Consider the following 23,163-nt stretch of genomic DNA (forward strand, 5'->3'; position numbering starts at 1 on the left):
AACAGCAGACAACTACCAAGTCATTGAGAAAATTAAATATCCAGCTCTGGCACTGCAAGCATGTTGGCTAACCACAAGGTACAAATGATATACAAAGGAAAACCAGAAAACTTTTCTAGAAAATGCAGTTTCGACCATGTAGTTGATAATTTTATGAAAAAATTACCTTTTTTAAGGAAACTTAAAAAGTGAGATCAATCTGGCTTGTTATTTACTTCTATATTTCTTTATCAATTATGAACTATTAATATATATTTTTCAAAATAATTACTCTTACTTTGAAACAATTGCCATTTAATACTTTGAGGCATATGCATTTCTCTAATACAGTCTGTTTATTTCTAATCAGCAATATAAAACTACTGAATCAGCTAGCAATATCTTGGACCAAAAGCTCTTTAAAAGTAATTAGGAGCCCTATGAAGAAGAAGGTAGCCAGATACACCCTGGAGATCTGAAACAGGGAGCATGAGATCCCACCTCTACAGAAAAAAAACATACAGCTTGGGCGCATAAACTGACTATCATATTAAAGAAAAGCTGAAGGCCAATCAGAGCAAAAGCTTGAGTTTTTACATCTTGGATCATTCTAACAACATCTTTCTACCAGGATGACACAGTCTGGTAAAGAAGTTAGCAAAGGACTTGGCTTCATTTTTGGATTGCGTTTTTCCCTCCACCTTGCCAGCAATTGTACATACTTCCTAGACTGAACCTTTGGACGACTTCGGCAAAGGGATGCCTAAATCCTGGATCACTGGTCCAGGCTGAACAACAGCATTGCTTTGTCTAGCAATGTCAACACTTAAGCATTCACTGGGTGCCCCCAAAAGCACCACTTAGAACACCTAAAAGCCTCTGACTTCCAACAGCTGCTGACATGCAGCTGCTGATACGCTCAGCCCACCTCCGGAGCAAGAGCCCAGGTGGGGTCAGAAGATGCACGCAGCTCCAGGAAGCTGGGTGTCCTTTTGGACACACACTGCCAAAGGTTCCTTGTTCCCAACAATTACACAGCTCCAAGAACTGAGTGCAACCTGTTCACATGTTTAAAAATAATTAGGATTTAACTATTTGTGTTTTCTCCTTGATGAATTCTGGACAAAGAAACAAACTAGGTTTGCAATTTACTGTATCTTTTATTTAAAAAGTATAAACTAGAACAGAATGGTTACGCCCTGTAAATCCAGGACAATACTTTGGATATCAGCTGGCTTCTTACCTCCTCATTTCTATGGTTACACCTTCATCCAGACTAAAGAGCACTAATCAGACTGATTTGTAAACTAAGCATAATATATGCAAAAAATGACAAATCCATTATCTCAACAACTAATGAGGAGGGAGTTTTATAGCACCCTTTCTTACTATTTCTTTTAATTATTATTTGAACACATCTTGATCTTCTTTTCCCTAACATGGTAATGTCAAATTTTATCTCAAAAAAAAAAAAGCCAGTGGAATTCAAGGAAACTCAAGAAAACAGTAATTCTTACATCACTGAACTCTGAGGAAATCCTATTTTACAGTACCCTTTTAACACACCTGCTACCAGAAATTCTATCACCACTGGATACTGGGCAACAATGGTGTTACCTTGGGACCTTTCAGTCCATCAGCCTCAGAGCCCTTTTCACTGCCCCCTTTCATTAGCCATGGAGAGGGAAGGAAGCTCTGCCTTGGCCCCAAGACTGGTCAAATAAAACCACCATAAGCAAATATTACCATTCAGACCTTCAGCCAGTTCAGATGGAAGTCAGGGAGGAATTTCAACCAATATAAAAAGTCTTGTTAAGAATTGGTTTTGTGTATTTGTTTTCCATGGCCAGGTTTTGGTGGTTCAGAGGCTACCGTGGCGGCTACCATGGTGAAAAGCTGCCAGAAGCTTCCCCCATTTCCAGCAGAGCCAACACCAGCCAGATCTGAGAGAGCTGCTGTGGGGAAAATGAACTCCATCTCAGCCAGACCCAAGACAGTTAGCAAGTGTTCTTCCCATGCAAATATGAATGGGTCACCATCTGATTTGCATGGGAAAACAGCAATCCCAGCCAAAGTTAATTTTACCTCTATTTCCCTTTGCAACACAGGAGACTGATAAGATCCTCTGGACAAATTAGACCTCACCAATTCACTGCTCCCAGGGCAACACCTGCATTTCCCTCTGTTCCCCCTGCCAACATACAGAACAGGGAAATACAGAGACTGGGAAGTCAACCATCAGTTGGCATCCCCATGGCACAGGAGTACAGGCATCTTCCATTCCAGCCCCTAGAGAAACTTCTACCAGCATAAGGTTATCCAGAAACTATCATGCTTTCACCTAAACAAAGTTATCAAGCTCAACAACAGACTATTTAACAGTAAGAAATATTCTTGCAACAACTCTTCTTTGACCTACTAAATAATTTTCTGTATTCATTTTAATGATAATATGGTGTCCTAGGGTGACTGGTATCCCCATCTGTCTGTGTTACTTATGCTGGATATTATGTTCTGTGCCTTTAAGACTGGCTCTGCAGAGTGAAAGTTTTGTTTTGGGACTCTTATCAGCCACTCAGCGGGACATACAGATAGCTCACTACATAGTGCTGCTTTTTTGCTTTTTGCCCTGCTTTTTGCTTTTGCTCTTGCTTCTACTTTGCTTTTGCTTGCTCTTGCTTTTTTCCCTCTTCTCATTAGTTAATTTAGCTAAACAGTCCAAATTCCTTCCTGGACTGTTTCCCCTCTCCTGTTTGGACCTGCCGACTGCTCCGGACTGGGATCTGGAAACAGCGAGAGAGAGTTTGCATCTTGTGGCTGCAGCAGCTGCCCCAGCGCCAGAGGGACTGATAACAGAGCGACCAGCCCCAGGAGAGACTTTCTGAATTTGTCATCTTTTTCAGAGCGGTGAAAGAGAGGTGTCATCCAGTATTGTTCATTTTGTGTGTTGGGGGGTGCTGTGCTTGTCAAATAAACAGGTTCTTTCCACTTCTCTCCAAGGAATTCTTCCCAAACCATTTGGGGGGAGGGGCCGTGTGGGTCTGTTTTCTGGAGAAGCCCCTTTTTGGGGATTCTCTCCCAAATTTGCCCTAAACCAGGACAAATGGTAAGGCTAGAAAGATTATTTCAATGGAGAAGAAAAAAGAAAATCTATACAGTGGGTTGGGAGAGTCTTCTCCCAAAAATGTTTAACAAGTATGTTTTCCTCAGATTACTAGGCATAGTTTCAGTTCCTGCATGCAGGAGAAGCAAGCAGCACCTAATAAATGTCTCATTCAAAAATTCACACACTTTATTTATTGTAATACAGACAAGCTTTTATCTGAGACAAGCTGATGCACAAGGAAAGAGAATTATCACAATTCATAAAAAAGTGAATCTTTCTGTAAACTCCAGAGTAGAATCATTACAGAGGCTTTAGGCATGATTAGTGAATATTTCCTGAGTTCAGTGAAACAGAAGTAAAAAACTTCAAAAATGAAAAATGTCTCAGTTCTTTGTTAATGATAGATACAAGACCTAAAAAGGCAAAAGAAGTATAAAAAAAAAAAAAACTCACCCTCTTCTTACATGTTGGCTCACTGAAATTAAAATTTCAGAGTTTAGTTTCAACTGTTCATTGAAAGAATACCCAAAAATCAGAATAAATTACTTTACAATTTTGTGGGGTTTTTAAAGCAATCAACACTAGTTACCAATCAATCAACAGTAGTTACCACCAATCCATAACCAAGTTCTGCTGCAATCCCCTAAAAGGCCTTTATCTCATCATCCACTACTCTTTCTGATTAACATGGCTGGGCCTTGTCCCTACACAGACCTTGCAAGTCAAGTCACCTTAAAGAGCAGCTGAGTAAACAGGAAAAAATCCAACAAAACAACCACGTCTTATTATCCAGAAAGAAAACACCAAATACTATCAAAGGAATGAAGTCACCCACCAAGAAATCCAGAACAGTAACACCATTTAACATGTTCTAAACATCAAGCGAAGTTTTTACCATTTTTCTTCAAAATAAATTAAGATATCATTTCATCTATGTATACTGTGTTTTCTCTGTGGCTACTAAAACCAAAATTAAGCTATTTATTAATCTATTTATTTTCTTTCTATTTTTATGTTTTTCCTAACACTCAAATATACTTGGCTAGAAGAAAAAATACATAATTAGGAGTGACATGTGACACCATAACTGGATTTTGCAAAAGGAATTTTCTTGTTGCTCTTCATTACACAGCTTGTCTGAATTGTCACATAAAATAATTAATCCTTACCTTAAACAATGCATTGTCCTTCATTTACTGAGAGAAATGTGACCTTTAGAAATAAATAAATTGTTCTGTTACAGATGGGATGTCAGAAACCAGCAAGCTATTGCCAGTTTCAAAAACAAGGAGCCATTCATAACTACAATTCATATTCTGTTCTCATTCTCCTGAAATCTTGGCTCCCTTTTTACAATCATTTGTAACTGTCTGTATGCTGAAAATAGATACCTAACAGTATTGTTTAGCCCAAGACCAACTCCCTTCATATCTGCAGCTTAATTTAAGCAATGCCTTATTTCCCCAACCACAATAAATTAGGGTCTTCAATGTTCTGTACTTTCAGAAACTAAATCATAAAACATACAAGTGCTTCTCTTGTTGATATTAAAAAAGCCCAATTCAACCACCTCTTGTCTCAGGCACAAAATTAGCTGTTTAAAACAGTTAAATCATAAATAAACTATGAAATTTTTCACTAAATAGTAAAAAAGGTACCTAAGTAATATGAAAGAGATACATATAGGATACAAAATAAAAAGCAGCTCCCCTGGCAGAGAAATACAGTTGTCTCTACAGCAAAACACAGCAGCTCACCAACAGCTCCTTACTAAAGAAAATAGATTTTTTTTAATAAGTTGGTAGGCTTTTTTGCTGCATTTCAGTTTTTGGGGTTGGTGGGTTTTTTTGTTTTAGAGTTTTTTTTGTTATAATATGTAAGGTCATCCCAGTGGAAACTTTTATGGGATCATAGTTCACAGTTCAGTTATGAGAGCATACTTCAGTCTTACCCAAGGACTCAGGCCAGACTTCCTTCTCAGGGACAGAGGAGCAAGGACTATTTTAGTGTTCTGGCCCTGACAGGGAAACAACAAAAAATAACTGCGGAAAGACACAATGACAGCACTCAGCTGCATACAGGATATCCAGATTTAAGTCCTTGGTCTCCTTGTTCTACATGTCTCCATATCAGGAGCAAAGAAATAGCCCACTCATAGGTCTAGAGAGGTGATTTTTTTAATATAAAAAGGCATACAAAATTGATGCCTATGAGATATTTTTAGTCTACTACCAGTTTTAGAAAAAAACAACTTCATTTCAAAGAACATCCTAAATCCCAGACTTCAGCATGACAAGGCCTCTTATCTAGCACCACCCAAGGAACTGGGGACAGTGGTGAGGGCGAGTGAACATCCAGCTCTCCACTCTACTTGGTCCTTAAGGACACCTCTTATACTTCTCAAATGAAGTTTATTCTCTCTCAGGCTGAGAGAATAGTTGGCAATACTATGAAGACTATGCATTCAAATTGCCTCTCAAAATGTCCTTGTACAAACACTGAAATTTCAGTATTTCACTTTAAAATTTTCATGTATCACTCATGTTAATTTTCTATAAATGGGAAACAAAGAAAAGCATCCTCAGTATGAGGAAATATAACCAATGTTTTCTAACAGTTTTCACAGAGAAATCATGTGAGGCACAGTGCCATGTGCCTGAAAGAGTGAGAGACATATTCAGAGACAATGAGACGAAGCCTCCTTGACACAGAAAGTGCCCCCAATTTCCTTTGGGCAAGAAGCTGTTTCTCAGGCAACCATCATGCCCAGCAAACAAACACAGGCTTCCTTTGGAAACAGGCTCTGATAAACACCTCTCAAGCCCTCACTTCAAGAAAAGGGCTTCCACTTTGCAAGATCACCAGATATTCTCCAGGTAGAGGAATGACAAACTGCCAGACATGACATCTCCTAATAAAGCACTAATTGCACAAGTACAGGCCATCCATCACACGTAAACACCACCCTAACATTAACAACCAGCCTCCAGTCCCAGTTGTTCAGTGTGAAGGTAAGTCCTGTACACAACAGACTCAATGTGATGCCACATTCTTAGAACTATCAGCTTTCTAATTCCTCTCTCAACAGTCTGCAGTCCCAGCATATCCTCTTCTTGTCCAAATGTGTTTGGTAAAGGACAATCCATTACAGCAATCAATTAAAAGCATAATTACAACTTACAGCCATGATAAAATCTGCCATTTTCACTTAGCTTTCAAGAAAGGAATTTTTTGTTGACAGAACAAGAATCATCCTATATTTTATTTCACAAGATAGCCATGGAATTCTTTTATGTAAGAAATTCTAAATACCTGCACTTCACACCAAAATTCATATGCATAGACACACTAAAGAAGGGAACACAAGCTAGCACTACCATTGCAAGTATCCATTTTGGAAGTACTTTTTTGGATTTTGCTCTTAGCTAAGGAAGCCTTCACATCTACCCCACTCCAACTGCTCTCTGTTTGCTAAAGCATACACAGACATACACAGAGAATAACACTAGGAATTTTTTAATCATGGCTATAAGAAGAAGCTCTTTTTAAAGCAATCTAGAGGATAGAACACACAGGCAATAATTTTTCCAAGTTACTCACTACTTGAATTTGCTCTGAGGTAGGAAAAGTAACCAGCACAGACTTGTCACTACCTGATTAGCAATGCATGAATGGAATGTCCAAACACCTATGAACAGATAAGTTGCATAAGCAGAATAAATTAAAACAAATAAAATATGTTACATTCCATTCTTTTATCACATGTCGTTTTTCCTTATCAAGTAGTGGCACAAGCAGCTTCACTATTGACATTTACTGCACCTTAATTTAAACAAGGTACAGATGGCTATGGCTAATGAAAACACATTATTTAACCTTTCATCTATTTCCTTGCAACATCCCCATGACAAAGCTGAAGGTTTGCTACTATTCTTCCCCTTTGCATGCATTAAAAAATTGATAAAAAATAAGTGTGGAGAATTTACCTGGCAAAACCATAGAAAAATTAATCATCAAGAATAAAGCTGAGATTTATAATGCAAGGTATACACTTGCAGAAAGGAGCCTACATGACTTTAAGCACTACAGCTATCTTTGTTAGGTCAAAAATAAGTAAACAGAAAAATTCCCACAATATCATAAGAACTTCCTATCAAAAAAGGAATTGATTTCATCCGTGGCCCCAGTGTGGGATTTTAGAATCATTATGCCAAAAGTAAAAAAATTTTTTTAATGGTGTAGCAAAGGGTTCTGCACCCAACAGGAATCTCACCCCCAGTATGAGCTAGGAAAACCCACCTATGTGCCCACTGTCCAAAGGCTGATGCTGCTCCCCCCTCCTGAACAGACACATGGATGGCCACTGTATATGCAAGTAAAATAAGCCTTCATTTGTTAGTTGTTATGTGCATTTGCTGTCATACTTGGCCCTAAAATCCTCACCTCTTTTCCACCTGCAAAACAGGTAGTGAGAATTAGCTAGGTAGTGAACTAAAATGTCTTTTAGTGTCATTATCACTGATAATCCCTTTAATGGGTTTTTAAGAGAGTTAGAAATGGCAAACTAAAAAAAAAAAAAAAATAGATAAGTTCCACTAGTTTCAGAAAAGCTTTTTCAGATGAGAGAGAAATCACAGAATATTCTGAGCTGGAAGGGACCCATAAGACTCATCAAAGTCCCACTCCTGGCTCTGCACATGGGCACCCCAGAATAATGCTATGTGCCTGAGAGCATTAACCAAGCACTTTTTTAACTCTGTCAGGCTTGGTGCTGGTCTCTGGGGAGCCTTTTCAAAATCCCCTCCCTGCTCCTTTCCCCTCCCCTCCAAAAAAAGTATCAATTGACATTGATGCAAGATTAGGTAGAAGCGAATCTCAATTTATGTTAAATAAAACTAATCTCAGCCTCTTAAGAACTGACACATCTGAAAATAAGGACATGATACACATAGTTCTACATGTCACAAAAATCTTTGCCAAGAAAGAACTTGAATTCTGGAAGTGCACTGAACTGCATCACCCTGAAATCTTGTCAGAGCATCTATCCCACAGCTGAAACGCTGCACAAAGTTGGAGCTGTTTGCAGTTATTGGCTGTCTTTGAAAAACAGCAGCCTCTGCTCAAGTGGAAATATTGATTCCTTAGGGATGGCTCTTCCCCTACAGCACTACACTGCTTTGGAGATGGATTATCCCATAGAGACAGTTTCACAGTAACTGTCACTAAACAAAACTGAGCAAAATTCAGGGTCCTGACCACATGGATTAGGACATGGACAGCCGAGGAATTGCTGCCAACAATAACCTAAGTGATATCTCAGAGCATAAATGAAACTGCCAATAATGTTGGCCAGAAATCTAACCCATTAAAAGCTGATTTCACAAGTTTCTGCTTCTTTCACATTCCCAACTCCCTAGGCAGTATCTAGTAACAGACCTCTATCTGAGGCAGTGCCTAGAGAGAAAGTAGTTTTGATCTAGGATGACATTCCTGAAGAGTTACAGCTGAACTAACTAAGATTAAATATGCTTTTACACTCAAATGGCTTCATGTAAGTTCTGTGCAAACATTGAGTGAAATGCCTTATACACAATAATGTATATTATTTATATATATAATTATATACATCTATCTATATATATAATAAAGTGCAAGTCCATAACTAATATTGTCCAATATAAGGAACAGATAATATTTTACAGAAAAATCACTATCTATACAAACTATAATAGCAACTTAACTGAAATATAAGCAGGTTCAACCACAGATCTCCAGAAATTTATGTTTTAGGATAAACATGCACATAACACTTCTATGAAGTCTCTCAACATCCAGCAACCAAATGCCAAATCCTGTTAAGTATTAAAATATGTAGTTACAAGCAGTACGTAATGATGCGCTTACAGGATAAAAAAACCACCACATGCAACGTTCTCTTTGAGCATGAAAGCAAAAGGCAGTGAGACAGTGTAGATCTTACTTTTGCGCCCTCAGAAACCTGGGTTACACCAGAGGCCAACCAGCTACCAGGATACAACAGGCAAGGGGCACTGAGTGTTAACCTTACACAATGAGCCCCTTAGTCCAGCATCCATAATACTCTTCTGTGTCTGTGCTCGGACTACAAGGAGTTGCTGTAGAAAACATATCTTTTCAGATATAGACTGCAAGGACCAATTGCTCCAATGTTTCTTCCCATCATGTTCTAACTACACCTTCTACTATAGCAAGTGAAGTCCAAGAACAAGAGAGGGTAGATGACAGGAGCTCATGTTTCAACAGAATACCACTGGGACCAAGCCTTAGGGTGATATGGGGAAAGGGAATGTTGCAGAGGTAAAATCACTGCTGGAAAGATAATCAAATTCTTACAGAAAAATTGGCTTTAAATTCCAAACTATTTCAATTACCTTCTGGTGGTGGCGGAGGGAAATCCTCTGTGTCCATTCTAGTATATCCACTGCACCTTTAGCAGGCTGGAAAACTGCAAAAATGAAGGGAACATGTTTTGTAAATGAACACTATTTCCAAATATTGAGACACTCCTTTTCAATTTGGCCAAGCTCATACCTATTAGCTGATACCACTATGGAAGAGAGGAAAATTGCCTGACTTCTTGCTTCAATATGAATATAGTCCAAATTTTTATGTACTCAGCCCTCAGTATTGGAGCCAATTCTTTTAATGATCTCAGTAAACCAGCTGAAGAAAGACGAAGTTTTTAAACTATTTTGTACTCTGCAGTTCCCACTGTGACAATCACAAGGAGATTACTAAAATATGTTATTTCAATGTCTGTTTGGAGTATATAGTCCATCGCAAAATATTCATGAAGAGGTGAAGGATAAAAATTCTAAGAAGCTTATCAGTTTTCATGTTGCTTTTCTCTATTCAGCAATCAGAAATAACAAGTTTTAACTATACAGTTTGTACATAGCTTCTTTCCATTGTTTTTTTTCTGCTAATCTTAAAAATTCTTCTTGAGTCCCTTAACTTCCACCTTTCCTAAGGAGAGTGAAGTACTAGCGAGCAACTTCCTGAGGATCTTTTCTTTCATCTTCTTTTCTCAAATGCCATTGATCTCATGTTTTAAGGAAAATAATAACTCTACAAATCATTCCCCTACTTTGGTACTGAATACTCAACTGAAGAGAGCAAAGCCCAGAACCCATGAGAGACATCATCCCTCCTTCCCCATAATGCTACTTATAATAAGTGATATTCCAGTATCATCCTGAAGGAAAACATATTGTACTAAGCAAAGCACACACTCTGCCCCCAGCCCATTTTCACTCTAACTCAAGAGACAGTCAAAAAGACAGATTTCAAAATAGGGCTGAGAAGAAAAAGTAAGTTTCCAATGCTGAATTTTCTGTACTACTCTTGAATGGCCCATAGATATTCATCTCAAGAAGTTATCTCTTCTGCTGGCAACAAAACAATTCAAGCCCTTGGCAAGTCTCCATAGCCCAAATATGAAAAGATTAAGTTGAAAGAGACAGTGAAATTCAAGGTACAGTGGCAAAATATTACACTAAATGGATCAGGATTCAAAGGTCAAATCAATTGTCACTTACAGAAAAAGTGGCAGTGAATAGAAAAAAAAAAGCTTCAAGAAAGGATCCAACCCTAGGAGGCACCAGGCAATTTGCTTCCCTAAGATTAGGTTTGCAAGGGTGAATTATAAGGACAGATGTGCCAGGAAGGATAACAACTCTGGTAGCGCAAGATCCTACGATGAGACGATTCATAACAACTTCATATACTAAGCATACAAAATTCCCTTTTGAACTGTCTTAAGCTTTGGTAACTCTTAATCTAGTCCTAGACAAATCAAGTAGCTCCAGAGCCAAGGTTCAGAAAGGATTCACCCAACATCTGTCTATAACACAATAAATTCCATTATGAGCTTTCACTATACAGTGTTCCTTCTAAAGCTTCTCTACAGTTTATATCTGCAGAGCTCCAAGGCGTGTTCCTGCTTACAGACGTCTGGAATCCATCCTGCCAGACCAAAACCGTCAGCCAAAACAAGTGATAGTTATGGGTTGAAGAAATGGCTATTTTCCTGTATTTGTTTTAAGCTGCTCATGACTGGAGCATAGGTTTTCAAGTGTGACACATATAATACCAAGCAAATCTCTGAAAGTGAGTCTCAGCACCTTTTCCAAATGCATCTTTAAGTGAGCAGCTAAAAGGCTCTTACAATTATTTTTTTCTTTAAATATATGACACAAGCTTTTAAAAATCTATCAAAGTTAACTTCCAACAATGATTTTTTTAAAATCAATTTTTTCCTCACCAGCAAATATTAACAAGACACAGAGCTGAGCCATGGAGCTTGATTTCCATTTTGATCTAGCTCACAGTGGCATGCTTCAAATTACACAAGAATTGTGTGAAAGAAGGACACAGACCCAGTGTTAGAGTCCTACCCACTGACCTGCTTGCTCCTATCTGAACAGTGCACTTATTCACAAGAAGAAAGATACACTTTCTCACTTAAGAATGCCTCAGGGGTTGATTTATCCATTACATTAACTCATTTTGAAGTTCCACATATTTTTTGGAACTACTTTTTAGTAGTTTACTACTTTTTAGTAGTTCATCTACTTTTTAGATGCTGAGAAAAACCCTGCAGCAGGAAAGAGAGCTTGTGTATTACAGATTGCATTAATACCCTCAAAGAAAAAAAATAGCCATATTATGTAGCAGACAGTACGTTTATGAACAATCTCTAATAGCACCATATTTCAAAGAGAAGTTTTTCACTCTTCTTTTGAGAGTCAGGGGAACTAACTCAAAGATGTTTAAATCAAGATTAAGGCAGACTATTTAATTTGACTAGCAGCATATGATACATTTGCATTTCTACCTCAAGAGCTTTTACCATTGATTCTCCTGCTAACAGAGTTACACAGCACGGTTTACAGGTGCATTTAGACAATAGTTGTGAAAATCAAAGCTCAAATTAAGCTGAAAGGGATTTCTGAATGTTCTCTCATACACTCAAGACAGGTGTTTTCAAAATTAAATCAGGTTACTCAGGGCCTTTGTCCCCCCAGGTTATGAAAACCCCAGGAGCATCCTGCTCCTGAGCTCAACCAGAAAGTCCAGGAAGAATATTTCCTGTAAGTCCAACTGGAGCTGGGCTGCAGCAGCTTGCAGCCATTGCCTCTCCTTCTCCTGCTGTGCACCCCTAAATAAAGCCTGTCTCTACCTTCTTTCCATCACTGCCTTGGGAAGTAGAAGACTGCAATTCAATCCCCCTCATTCCTTTCTTCTCAAAATTGACACAAACTCAATTCCCTCAGCCTCTCCTGACCTCTTCCCACCCCCAACCACAGCAGTGGCCTTTACTGGACTTGCTCCAGTTCGCCAGTCTTTCACTTGTACTGGGGCCTCACAATGAGCACTGAATTCCAGATGCAGCATTGAGACCACTGAGTAGATGTTGCTTGGTTTAACATAAAATTATATTTTAAAAAATTAACAGCTTTTAAGACATAGAATATTAAGATTTTGTTCCAAAGGTATTTAAAAGACTGCAAAAAGAAAAAATCCTCATTAAACATGAAACACGTGTTATTACATTCATGTGTATTTCATCATAAAATTATTAATATGAATAAATGAACAACTGCCCTGACTTACTCAAAATTTCATAGAGCTTATAAAAATATGGAGCTCTTTTCCCCCATGTAACACTGTTTTCTCAAACACAGTATAAGCTCTGCTTAATGACTCAAAGTTCACCCTTCCAGACTCCACAGCAATCACAGGAACAAATGGACAGAAAGAAGGTCTCAGAGTTACTTTATTCCCATTGGCATCCAGATGTGAAAGGAATTCACCTGACTTGGTGCTCATCACCTTCTTTCCTTCAGATGGGGGTAGAGGTAGCAGTGACTGCTGTGGGCCACAAAAGTGGTCTACAAATTGTCTCCTTTCCCCCTCCTCCCCCATATTTCCCCTGTGTGCCCCACATACAGCAGACACAGGGGGAGAGGCCAAGGAGCCCCTGGGCACTTTGATAAAAGGCAGCTGATCCACTCTGGTCTAAACACTGCCCTCACTTCCAATGTCTACTTCCTGATGTTTTCATCCAGTCCTTTCCTGCCAAACTGTGAGGAGGAACGGACAATTCTTGCTCATATTTAAAGACTGTTTTCCAATTTTTTAAGTTCCCACTTTACCCACCCACTTACAGCTGAACCAATCTATCTAGGCAAACCCCAACTATTCCAAGCCTGTGAGACTACTGTTAAAAACAAACCCTACTCATAGCACAACAGCATGATTTTATTCCAGATGTTTAGGTAGTAACTTCCTAAGTTTGGCATTAAAAATCAGGAATAATCATATTAAATGCATAAATTTTTAAAGAAAAAATATATAACAGGTCCCTTATTATACTGCAATATATTCAGTTCCTGATCAAGTTTGCAAGGTTTTCTAAGTTTTAAGTTGATATTTAAGGAAAAAAGAAAAGGAATTACAATACCACATTAAAATCAGATGTTCATGGGCAATGTTTCTAGTGCAGAGAAGTCCCCCACAGTTAAAGCAGTCAGATCTCCAATGGCACTCACACCAGAAAACAAAATCATCCAAGTGTGAAATGGTCCCTAAGGACAGCTCCCAACACTTCAAATTTTCCACCAACTACACTCATCTTTGACCATGGAAGCTGGTACTGAAGGAAGTGAGAGTCTGTGACGTTCCACAGCAGACCTCACAACCTCACAGTGCTAATACCTGCAAAATCTGTGAGACTGAAATTCTGATTCCACAGCAAAGGGCAGTTTCAGCAAACGAAACAAAGGCAAAGACACCTTTATACTTGTCCAAAGACTATAGAAGAATGTCAACATTCCTCTTTGAGACTCAGTTTTCCCTTCTCCTAACCCATGGTAACTCTTTTTGCCTCCAGGACTAGGCTTCTAAGCTGTGTCTGCATATCTGATTTTCTTCAATGATTTCCTCTAATTGTGGGACAAACAACAGACTATCAGTTCTCAGCTGAAGGATTACAAATACTGATCAACATCTGCATTTCCACTTCAACAAAACTATTTTCCAACAGTCACTACTTGTGCAGAAGTCAGAATGTAACAAAAATGGGACCGGCACAAGCTCTGCCAAAACTACAAGGCAGTGCAGCATTCAGACCTGGGGACACAGCACTTGTGTGCTCAGCTCCCAAAGGGCACTTTTTGCTGCCAAGCTTTCTCAGCTCTATCACCATAAGAACTGTAATGGTGACTCACACACCTTCTTTTATGGCTGTGTGCACTGTAACTGCAGCAACATCAGGATTCTTCATTCTTAACACTGCAGAGAGAATGAACATTTCATAATAGCAAACAGAAGCTGAATCAAGGAGACTGATTTAAAAGAAACTGCGACTTGTGGAGAAAGCTTAGTCCAAGCAGAAATGCAATGTCTCTGAGAAAGCCTGAAAGTCTAAAAATTAAGCTAAAAAACAACATTAAAACAAGAAAACTTGAGAAGGTAAAGCCCCTGAATGTCTAAAATCCCTTTGTTGTCACATCACTTAGTGAATATTGCTGTATAATGCCCAGTTGAGTCTTCTTCCACCCAGAACTACAGAACTCCCACTGCCAGGCGCCTATGAAGCTTCTTTCTCCTCCAGGGCACTGCTGCCACTCCCTGACATTGTAGGAGCCTTGTGCTGAACTTGCTCGGTTTTATCCCCATCTCCCTTGTACTGGGGTGAGGTGTGGACACAAAACTGGAATCAAGTGTGCATACTGCAGGTGTGGTCTGACAAGTGCTGAGTGACAGGAACCCTTCCCCTCTGAGGAGACATTCCTTCCCAGGTGAGTAACCTTACCCTCCTCATTGCTGAATTCCACAGAGTTCTCGCGAGCCAGCTCCTCCCATCTGCCCAAGTCCTTCGGAATGACAGCCTGAATCTCAAGCACATCCATTGCCCAGCCCTTCCCCCCACTTACAAACTCCATGAGCAAGGGCTGGTGGACTTCCAGTTCATGCATAACATTAAACTGAACACATCCTATGGTGGACAGCTGGGGCTCTCCACTGGTTACCAGCCTCAAGTTACAGCCAACCAGCCACCTCCAAAACCAACCTCCAAATCCCACCAGGCTTTCACCCATCGAGCAGCACACCCACCTATATCACAATCACATTCTGCAAAAGACCTTGCTGAATCCACAAGAAGCATATGGCTTTATTAAGCTCAGTAGCAATGCATTTACTTTCCAAATAGAAAAGCCATGACTTGCAAATGACGAGGAATGAGAGGAATATGCAAAAAAAGGGAAAGGAAGAGGTTTCCAAACATGCACTTAGGACACCTAACTTTTTAGCGAATGAGCCTTGTTCCTGTCTTTTGTCCTGGCAACTATGTGAACACCCAAAGTAAGAAGATGGGCATCACCCCAAAATTTGCAAACCATCCTGGAGGTCAAGAGTACTGTAACAAATTGCAAGCCTCTGAAGAATTAAAAGGGAACAGTGGCATCATATGCTTTAAATCAAGAATGATCTGTTTTACTTCTGTGCCACACAAACTAGAAAACTGCATCACTGGGTCAAGACAAAGATACTTCATGTCCCACACACAAGCAAAATAAAAACATTACTAATAAGAGCATTTTTCTTTATTAGTGCTATAATTTGACAGCAATCAAGTAACTTCATCTGAAAAAGCAATCATATTTCTGCAATTTCCCTTTTTAAATTTAATTCAGATTAGTCCCTTTCAATGCTGGATATGAAAAACTACCTTAATTGGAAATATCCTCATCAAGGTTTCTATTTTTTAATTAGAGAAGATCCTCATATGTTGCAGTACACTTCAATTGTGATGTAAACCTATACAGGGTTTAGTTACATACATATTATTATAATATATTTGTAATTAGAATTATTATGAAGAGAGTTTAGAAATGCTTTTTATTAAAAATGCACTTAAGTATCATTTAGCATAGTAATCCTGATCAGCCTTACATGTAAAAGACAGGAATTTTGTCAGAGGGAGGGTTTCATTCTGCAGCAACTCAAGGTCTTAACTTGAAAAAAAAAGCCACGGAAATGTTATTTATAGGTACAGTCAATAAAGCATTTTTTCCCCTCCAACTGTACATTAGTCAGACATTCATTACAAAACCAGAATGTCTTGTTTCAACTTGCACTAAACCCGTGCATCCTAGCTTCACATGGCATAGGTTGTCTTTCAAGATACTGATGACAACTGATGAAAATTTCCACCAGAAACTGTTTCCAAGGATGTAAGTGAAAGGATACACTGAAATGAATATTCAGTTACTACTGCTGCCTGCAGCAGACCAGGTCCTGACAGAGACACTTCACCTAAACATTTTCAGCTCTTTGGGTACTACTGTCCTTGGAAAAGTAACCATGCTGTTTCTCATCAAGGACAACTCATTCTATCTGATCATGAGAAAATCATCCAGTTGAACAAATGTGTTTCACCTGATGAATAAAGTTATTAAGAATATAAATAGAGTCTTATTACTAAGCTTCAAAAATATACGGAGTAAAATATGGAAATACATTTCTAATAACAAAGCACCAAAATTTTATTCAAATAAATCAGGAATCAGGTAATACAGCTGTTATATCATTAATTACAGGAAGAAAGAAAAATAGTAACAGCAGCTGCAAAGAACAGCCCTTGTCTTCAAAAAATGCATAATGGAAGCTAGATTCCCACAGAAGTGCAAGTCCTGCATCTACTCCAAACATCAGCAGTCTTCACTCGTTCCTTGATTTGGAATTATCTAGTAGACATCTTTCCTCTTAACCTTCTACAATCTGAAAGTGAAGTTTTTAAAACTCAAATTAGTCAATCCATGGTTTGGAACAATATTGAATATTAAGCATGAAATTCTAAAAGGACACTTAGGATGAGACTGAGAACACTTCAGAAAAGTGAAAAATATAAAAAACAAGAGACATAAGCTCAAGATTCACTGTGATCCTCCCAGAAAATCTAAATATTGCCATCTTCTTCTCAGTAGGTTATTAGCCCAATTTCCAGATCAGGAAATAACTTTTACCCTCTTTCTTGGAAGTTTTTGAGATGCACAAACTATATCTCTAAGGAAAAAAATATTCATGCAATTTCTGTAATTTTTTAATGCATTTCGAGAAACAAGGGATTACAGATGAGAAACAAGAGTGAATGTTTGACCTTGAGCTTGGATCCTAACAGTCCACATTCATGGTTCAATCCCAAGTAACAAGTGTTGTACAGTACAGTAAGTCACTGAAACAGATTTTCCCAAGATAATGCCCCTATTCAGCAGCACGTAAGTAGAACAATTTATTTTGCTCTGCTTAACTGCTTCACCCACACATCTGACATTAAGCTTCAGGCTTCCTGACTGAGCAGTGAACATGTAGGACATAATCAATGTTGTGCAGTTCTGCATCACTTCCCACAGTCTTGCTGATTCAGGCCTTTCAGAATAAACATGAATCGAGTTTTTGATCTAAAAACACAAGTTTGAAAACATATTTTTCAACTCTTGTTTAGCATTACTTGCTATCACTCCCCCTAAAAACAAGTTCTACTTTTACATATTCCTGGTTTCTAATTAACCTACATTATTTTGGTGCAAGTAAAACTCAGTATTCTTTACAATAAGAAAATGTCCAACAGATGAAAATCTCAAAAGGTGCTAATAATAATGCAGCAGTTTATTTCCATGGATATGTGATAGAACTTGAGTCACAATATTCTGCTCTGCAAACCACATGCACACATGTATAGTGACGTTACTGAAAAAGATTTGAAAACAAAAAGAACACTAAGACATAGTTGTATAGGTCCACAATGAGAATTCTGGCTTACCTTGCTCATGTGCCTCCCACCTCCCTCTAATAAAGAGCCTCTCTCCATCATGTTACTCCCAAAGTCTCCCCTAAGTAATTCTCAGGTTTCAGTTTATGAACCAATCTCTGAAAATTTCCAAGCATCCAAGCTTACAGCTTTTCTACTCACTAAACTACTTCTAGATTCAGAAATAAATTTACCAATATTAATTTTCCACTAACAGATGTAATAACAAGAATTGCATTGTATTAAAAGGAATGGGAGTGGGGGAAAAGTACCAGTAACAAATGCTGATTTTAACAAAATATGGTCTTAAATGTGAAAAATGCCTCCCTCACATGTTGTCGAACAGACACAAAACTAAAGACTAATTCATACCCCCACCAATGAAACCTCATTTATCGTTTCATTATAACATACAAAAAGTTCAAAAAGTAAGAACAATTGCATTCACAGTGTTTAACACTGTAACTCCAAAGGAAATTTATCTATGGTACAACTGCCACAATAGATGTTCCACAAGAAGCATCCAAGGATAGTCCAGAAGTGCATTCATTTACAGCTCAAAAAACCATCAGGAAGCTGAACTTACAGAAAAGTAGTTTAAAAAATACCTTTTAGAGACTATACAACAACTCCATGGGATCCCTTCTAACATCTTAAAGTAAAACTGTAAAATAGAAATACATAAAGAAAAAAGTGAAATAGAAGTCACTGTACAAAAGCAGAAACAAAGTTATTGTTCCATATACTGTCCCTCACCTTTAATATATAAATTAAAGAAAATAAGTACCTCACATAGCTCATCTCTCCATCACATACAAAATTGAGAACAGTGTACTACAGATGCACAAATAAACTGACTGCAGCTTTGCACAACATACTAATCTCAGTCTGAAAGTCTGAATCAAAACTGTCCTCCTTCAGGACTGAAGCTTTTGCTTCCTGGCTGCTTCAGAAATAGACTAAAGTTTATAAATTTTCTACATCAGACTCTAAAAATAATTTCTAATTTATATAGAAGCAGTTAATAGGCTTCCTGTTTTACAAACAGCAATGTACTATTCCCAATTGCATTAAATTCCATTAACAATTATGAAGTTTAACAATAGTCTGTCAGGTTTGCTGTCTTCCTTCAAATGTTTATAAACTATGCAGTGACTCCTAAACACTTCAGAAACAACTGAAGAGCTCCTCTGTTGTTAAGATTTCTTCACAGAATTATAGAATAGGGTTGGAAGGGACCCTAAAAATCATCCTGGTTCCAACCCCCTTGCCTGGCATGGTGCAGGGCCATTTTCCATGAGACAAGGTTGCTCAGAGCCACATCCAGCCCAGCCTGGCAAGATCAAGTTTGTTTTACAGTATTCCAGTATGGGAAAGGATTTCTGCTGTCTACTGAGGAGTGAAATCACAGCCTATCGTGCTAAGCATTAGCACAGCTCAGGCTCAAAGAGAGCTCCTCAGGATGGAGGGAAGGAGGCAACCCCCTTTTCAGTACTTTAGTGTGCTCATAACTGGTCTGTCAGAGCCAATAGCACAAGACTTGTACATTTGGCTCCCACATCTCAGAGCTGCAATGCCAGACTGCACACACCCACCACGCAGCACTGGGGCTCCTCTCCATATCCTGTGGCATAGCAGCTCCTGAAGGACAAACCCACAGGATGCTGCCAGGGCCTGACATTCAACAGAACATGATGGACAGCCCATTCCTCTAGAGTCAGTCTGCTTCCATGGTCCTTTGTCCTACCACATCCATCTCTGGGTATCAGCCACAGAAGCCCCACGCACTGGAAACCCAGTACCATCACAAGATACCTGCCATTGCCCACACAGTAAGTCACATCTCATATACAATGCCACAGGTAATCTAAGGAATCCATAGAATGTATTATAAAAATCTTGAAATCTGACTGTAAAGCTTCGGGAAATATCAGATTTCAAGGCAGTACCTAAAGAACTACTGTTCATAACCAGATAAACACATGTAACTACTTCATGGAATACTAAGCCTGAGGGTGAGAAGGAAAAAAAAAAAAGACAAGATGGATTAAACAAAGCAAGTCGGACAGATTATCAAGATCAAACAGATCACCCAAGTGAAAAGAATGAAGGGAGCATTGAAGAAAACAGCTGAACAGCCAGAACCTCTGCCTGAATAATGGGCTTGAAGCTGTAGGCACCAAATATGCCCCCAGATTCAGGCAATAAACCTGTGTCTCCTGAGAGACAACAGAAAATTTTAAAAATGTTATACTTCATTTCTACTGCAGAACAGATTGCTCACTGGAGTTCATCAAGCAAAGTGAAGGCTTTAGGAAAAAAATATTTTATTTACAATAAAAATAGCCACAAACTAACACATGTTGGTAGAATCTCACTGATTTAGCATGAAACAGTTTTTAAGCAATATTTTTCATTTCCTGACTCATGAAAAAAAGATCCCAACCCTACACCTTTTTACGCTAACAGCTAAACTGAAAGACTGAAACAAAAAGATGCTTTTTACATTTCGATTAAACAACTTAAAACCTGCCAGCTCAAGATAAAAGCCATGATCTTAGGATCTTTGGGAAAGAAAGGAGGAAAAAAAAAAAAAAGAAAGAATGATTGAAGAAATATGTAAATGAAAGATTACAGAATTTAGGATGGATAAAATTGTTTTGGCCAAAAATACAAGCAACACCTAAAAATCTTTAAAATAAGCCTTTGTTGTGGTCAAATTATTAGGAGCTGCCTTTCCCAGCACTTGGTACTGCCTCTTGACACAGCTTGCTCACTCACTCGTCCAGTGCATGACTGGGCAATCTTTTAAAGCTCTTCTTAGTTTACCCTGTAAGCGCAGGGCATCTTACAAAAGCAGCTACATGGGCTGGGATCACCACAAACAACTATGTCACTTCTCCAATAGCTGCACCGTTAATTACAAAGAAACCAAGGGAAAAAATACATAACAGCACAGTGTTATTGTGAATAAGTATTTTTCCCCTGAGTCAAAACAACCAGTTTAATTACAGATGCCAACTAAAAAGCTGGTCGACACCAGCGTTGAAGAACAGGGAAGGAAAGGAACTCCAGCTCCCACGGGAGTTCTATTGCTATTTTCCAAAGCCATGTCCGTAGCTGATGGAGAGGGGAGCGAAGCTGGAGCCGGCGGTTCCCCACACCGCGGAGCACGAAGCAGCGCACACGCGAGAAACCCCCCGCGAAAACCTCGCAGAAGAAACTTCACCACAGTTCAGCAGCGAGAAGTTTGGTCAAGGCATTTTACGTCCACCTCGCATCCTCTCCTTAGTGACCCACCCCGCACGGGCAAAACCTTTTTAATGACAATCTCACACCATGCGTGTCCCCCTCCTGCCCCGCGGCCGTGTCCAGCGGCTGCCGCCCCGGGCCCCCGCAGCCCCGGCGAGGCAGCCCCCGCCGCTGAAGGGCGTCTCCGCACCAAACATCGAGCCCACCCTCCGAGGACCAAACTTTCCGTGACAACACCGGAGCAAGAGCCCGCCGCGAAGCGAACACCCACCTCCTCCGCCGCGGCCGGAGCCGCCGCCAAACGCTCCGAGGCGGCCGCCGCCCGGCAGGGCCCGCTCCGGCCCGCTCCGCCGGGGCCCCGGCGGCTGCCCGGCTGCCCGGACACGTCACTCAGCCCGCCGCGGAGCTCGCACTGGCCGCCGGGCGGAGCTCCTGAGCGCCGGCGGGAGCCGCCCGGCCCGGCCCGGCCCGGCCCCGCCTCGCTGCGGCCGCCGCTGCCGTCAGCGCCTCCCGGGGCCGCCGCTCCCGGCGCCCGCCCCCGCGAGGCCCGGTCGGATCCCAGTTGGCCCCGCCGGTCGGGCGGGGCGGGGCGGGCACCTCGCGTCCCACCGGAGCCCCCCGCATTCCTGCCGCCGCATGTGACACGCCCCGGGGCGGGGGCACATCCCGCCGCTCGCCCCGAGGCCCTGCGGGCGGGGGCAGCCCCGAGAGGTCCCGGTGCACGGGCGGAGAGCGGAGCTCCCTGGCTGCAGACACCGGCAGGGCAGCCGGGCCCGGGGCTAAACTAATTCGGCACACTCAGCCTCATGCTCACGAATAGCCCCTGAACGCGCCAGGGTACAAACTGGGCCACGGCGCTATTTTGGTTTTTAATCTCAATTATAACCAGAAATCCAGTAATTATTTTCAAATTAAATGCTATCTTGAGACGCTGGCACCTCATGCCGAAATTTTTTTCTTTTTGCATCCTTCTTGCGTGACAGTCCTCACAGTGAGCATCTCTGCAGACCAGCCCTGACCAAGCCAACCACACAGGTGCCCAAAGCCCGTGCCACTCAAAGATGGAACGCTTGTCCTGAGAGTAACACCAACCACTTGTACACTCAGGACTGACCATGCCACTTAGTTAAAATACAGAAAACCTTTACAAGATGCAATCATTTTGCAAATGTGTACCTCACAATATATACATGTACACATCTGTCACACTACTACAAAAAGAAATGCTCTTAAGTACATTATAAATTCTTAAATAAATTATAAGTCATTACAACTATTTAATGTTATTAAGTATTATCTGAAATCTTTAGACCACTTTTAAGAATGAAATCTTGGAATTTAATGCTGTTCAAAGATCCACGCGTCATCCAGCAGTGATCCCTGCCTATTTAAGTAAACTCATTCTACAGTGAGTAATAAAATACACTCAGTAAATAGTAAATTCATTTTCATTACAGGAAATCATTACTAGAAAATGGTGGCATTTGACATTTGATTAATCTGCCTTTTCCCTACATTTTCCCTTTGTCTGTAGTTTTACAACACAGATTCACAATTATCCAAGTCTTTGTGTGGGTTCATACAGTCTAAATCACAAAGTTTTTTAAATTATTCCTTTCAAAAAATGTTTCCATTTTCACAAAGTTATTTCTTTTTAATGCAGTTCATCATGGCATTGACTCAAAATAGCTTTCATATAGATCTAATTGTCTTGTTTGCTCTATAAGAAAACAAACAAGACAATTGGGCCATATGTCAAAGTGAACAGGAGTACCATTATGGTGTTCAGTTCATATCCAAGACCTCTCAGTTCCATCAGAGATCATTCTATCCTGTTGTTTCCGTGATTTTTAAAATATGTTGCATTTTACTCACACCAAGCTATCATTTCAGGAGCTGAATGGTAGGGAATCAATCTTGTGCAAACTGTTTAATAAGTACTTATCATTAGAGGCCACTTTACAAAACA

General features: G+C 39.9%; 1 protein-coding gene across 6 annotated transcripts in view; it reads right to left on the reverse strand.

Moving 5' to 3' along the window:
* The window catches only part of ARHGEF10 (Rho guanine nucleotide exchange factor 10), a 109,586-nt gene extending 88,004 nt beyond the window's left edge, over positions 1-21,582 (reverse strand). For 5 of the 6 annotated variants that reach the window (XM_059842795.1, XM_059842796.1, XM_059842793.1 and 2 more), the window contains exons 1-2: positions 21,466-21,582; positions 9,496-9,569 (exon numbers count right to left, since the gene is read on the reverse strand). In XM_059842795.1, coding sequence (XP_059698778.1) covers positions 9,496-9,532 — 37 coding nt within the window. In that variant the 5' untranslated portion in view covers positions 9,533-9,569; positions 21,466-21,582. The remainder of the gene's footprint in view (positions 1-9,495; positions 9,570-21,465) is intronic. The other variant, XM_059842798.1, reaches the window with a different exon arrangement.
* Positions 21,583-23,163: the final 1,581 nt, after the last annotated feature.

Source organism: Haemorhous mexicanus, chromosome 3 (assembly GCF_027477595.1).
Source record: "Haemorhous mexicanus isolate bHaeMex1 chromosome 3, bHaeMex1.pri, whole genome shotgun sequence".
Lineage (NCBI taxonomy): Eukaryota > Metazoa > Chordata > Aves > Passeriformes > Fringillidae > Haemorhous > Haemorhous mexicanus.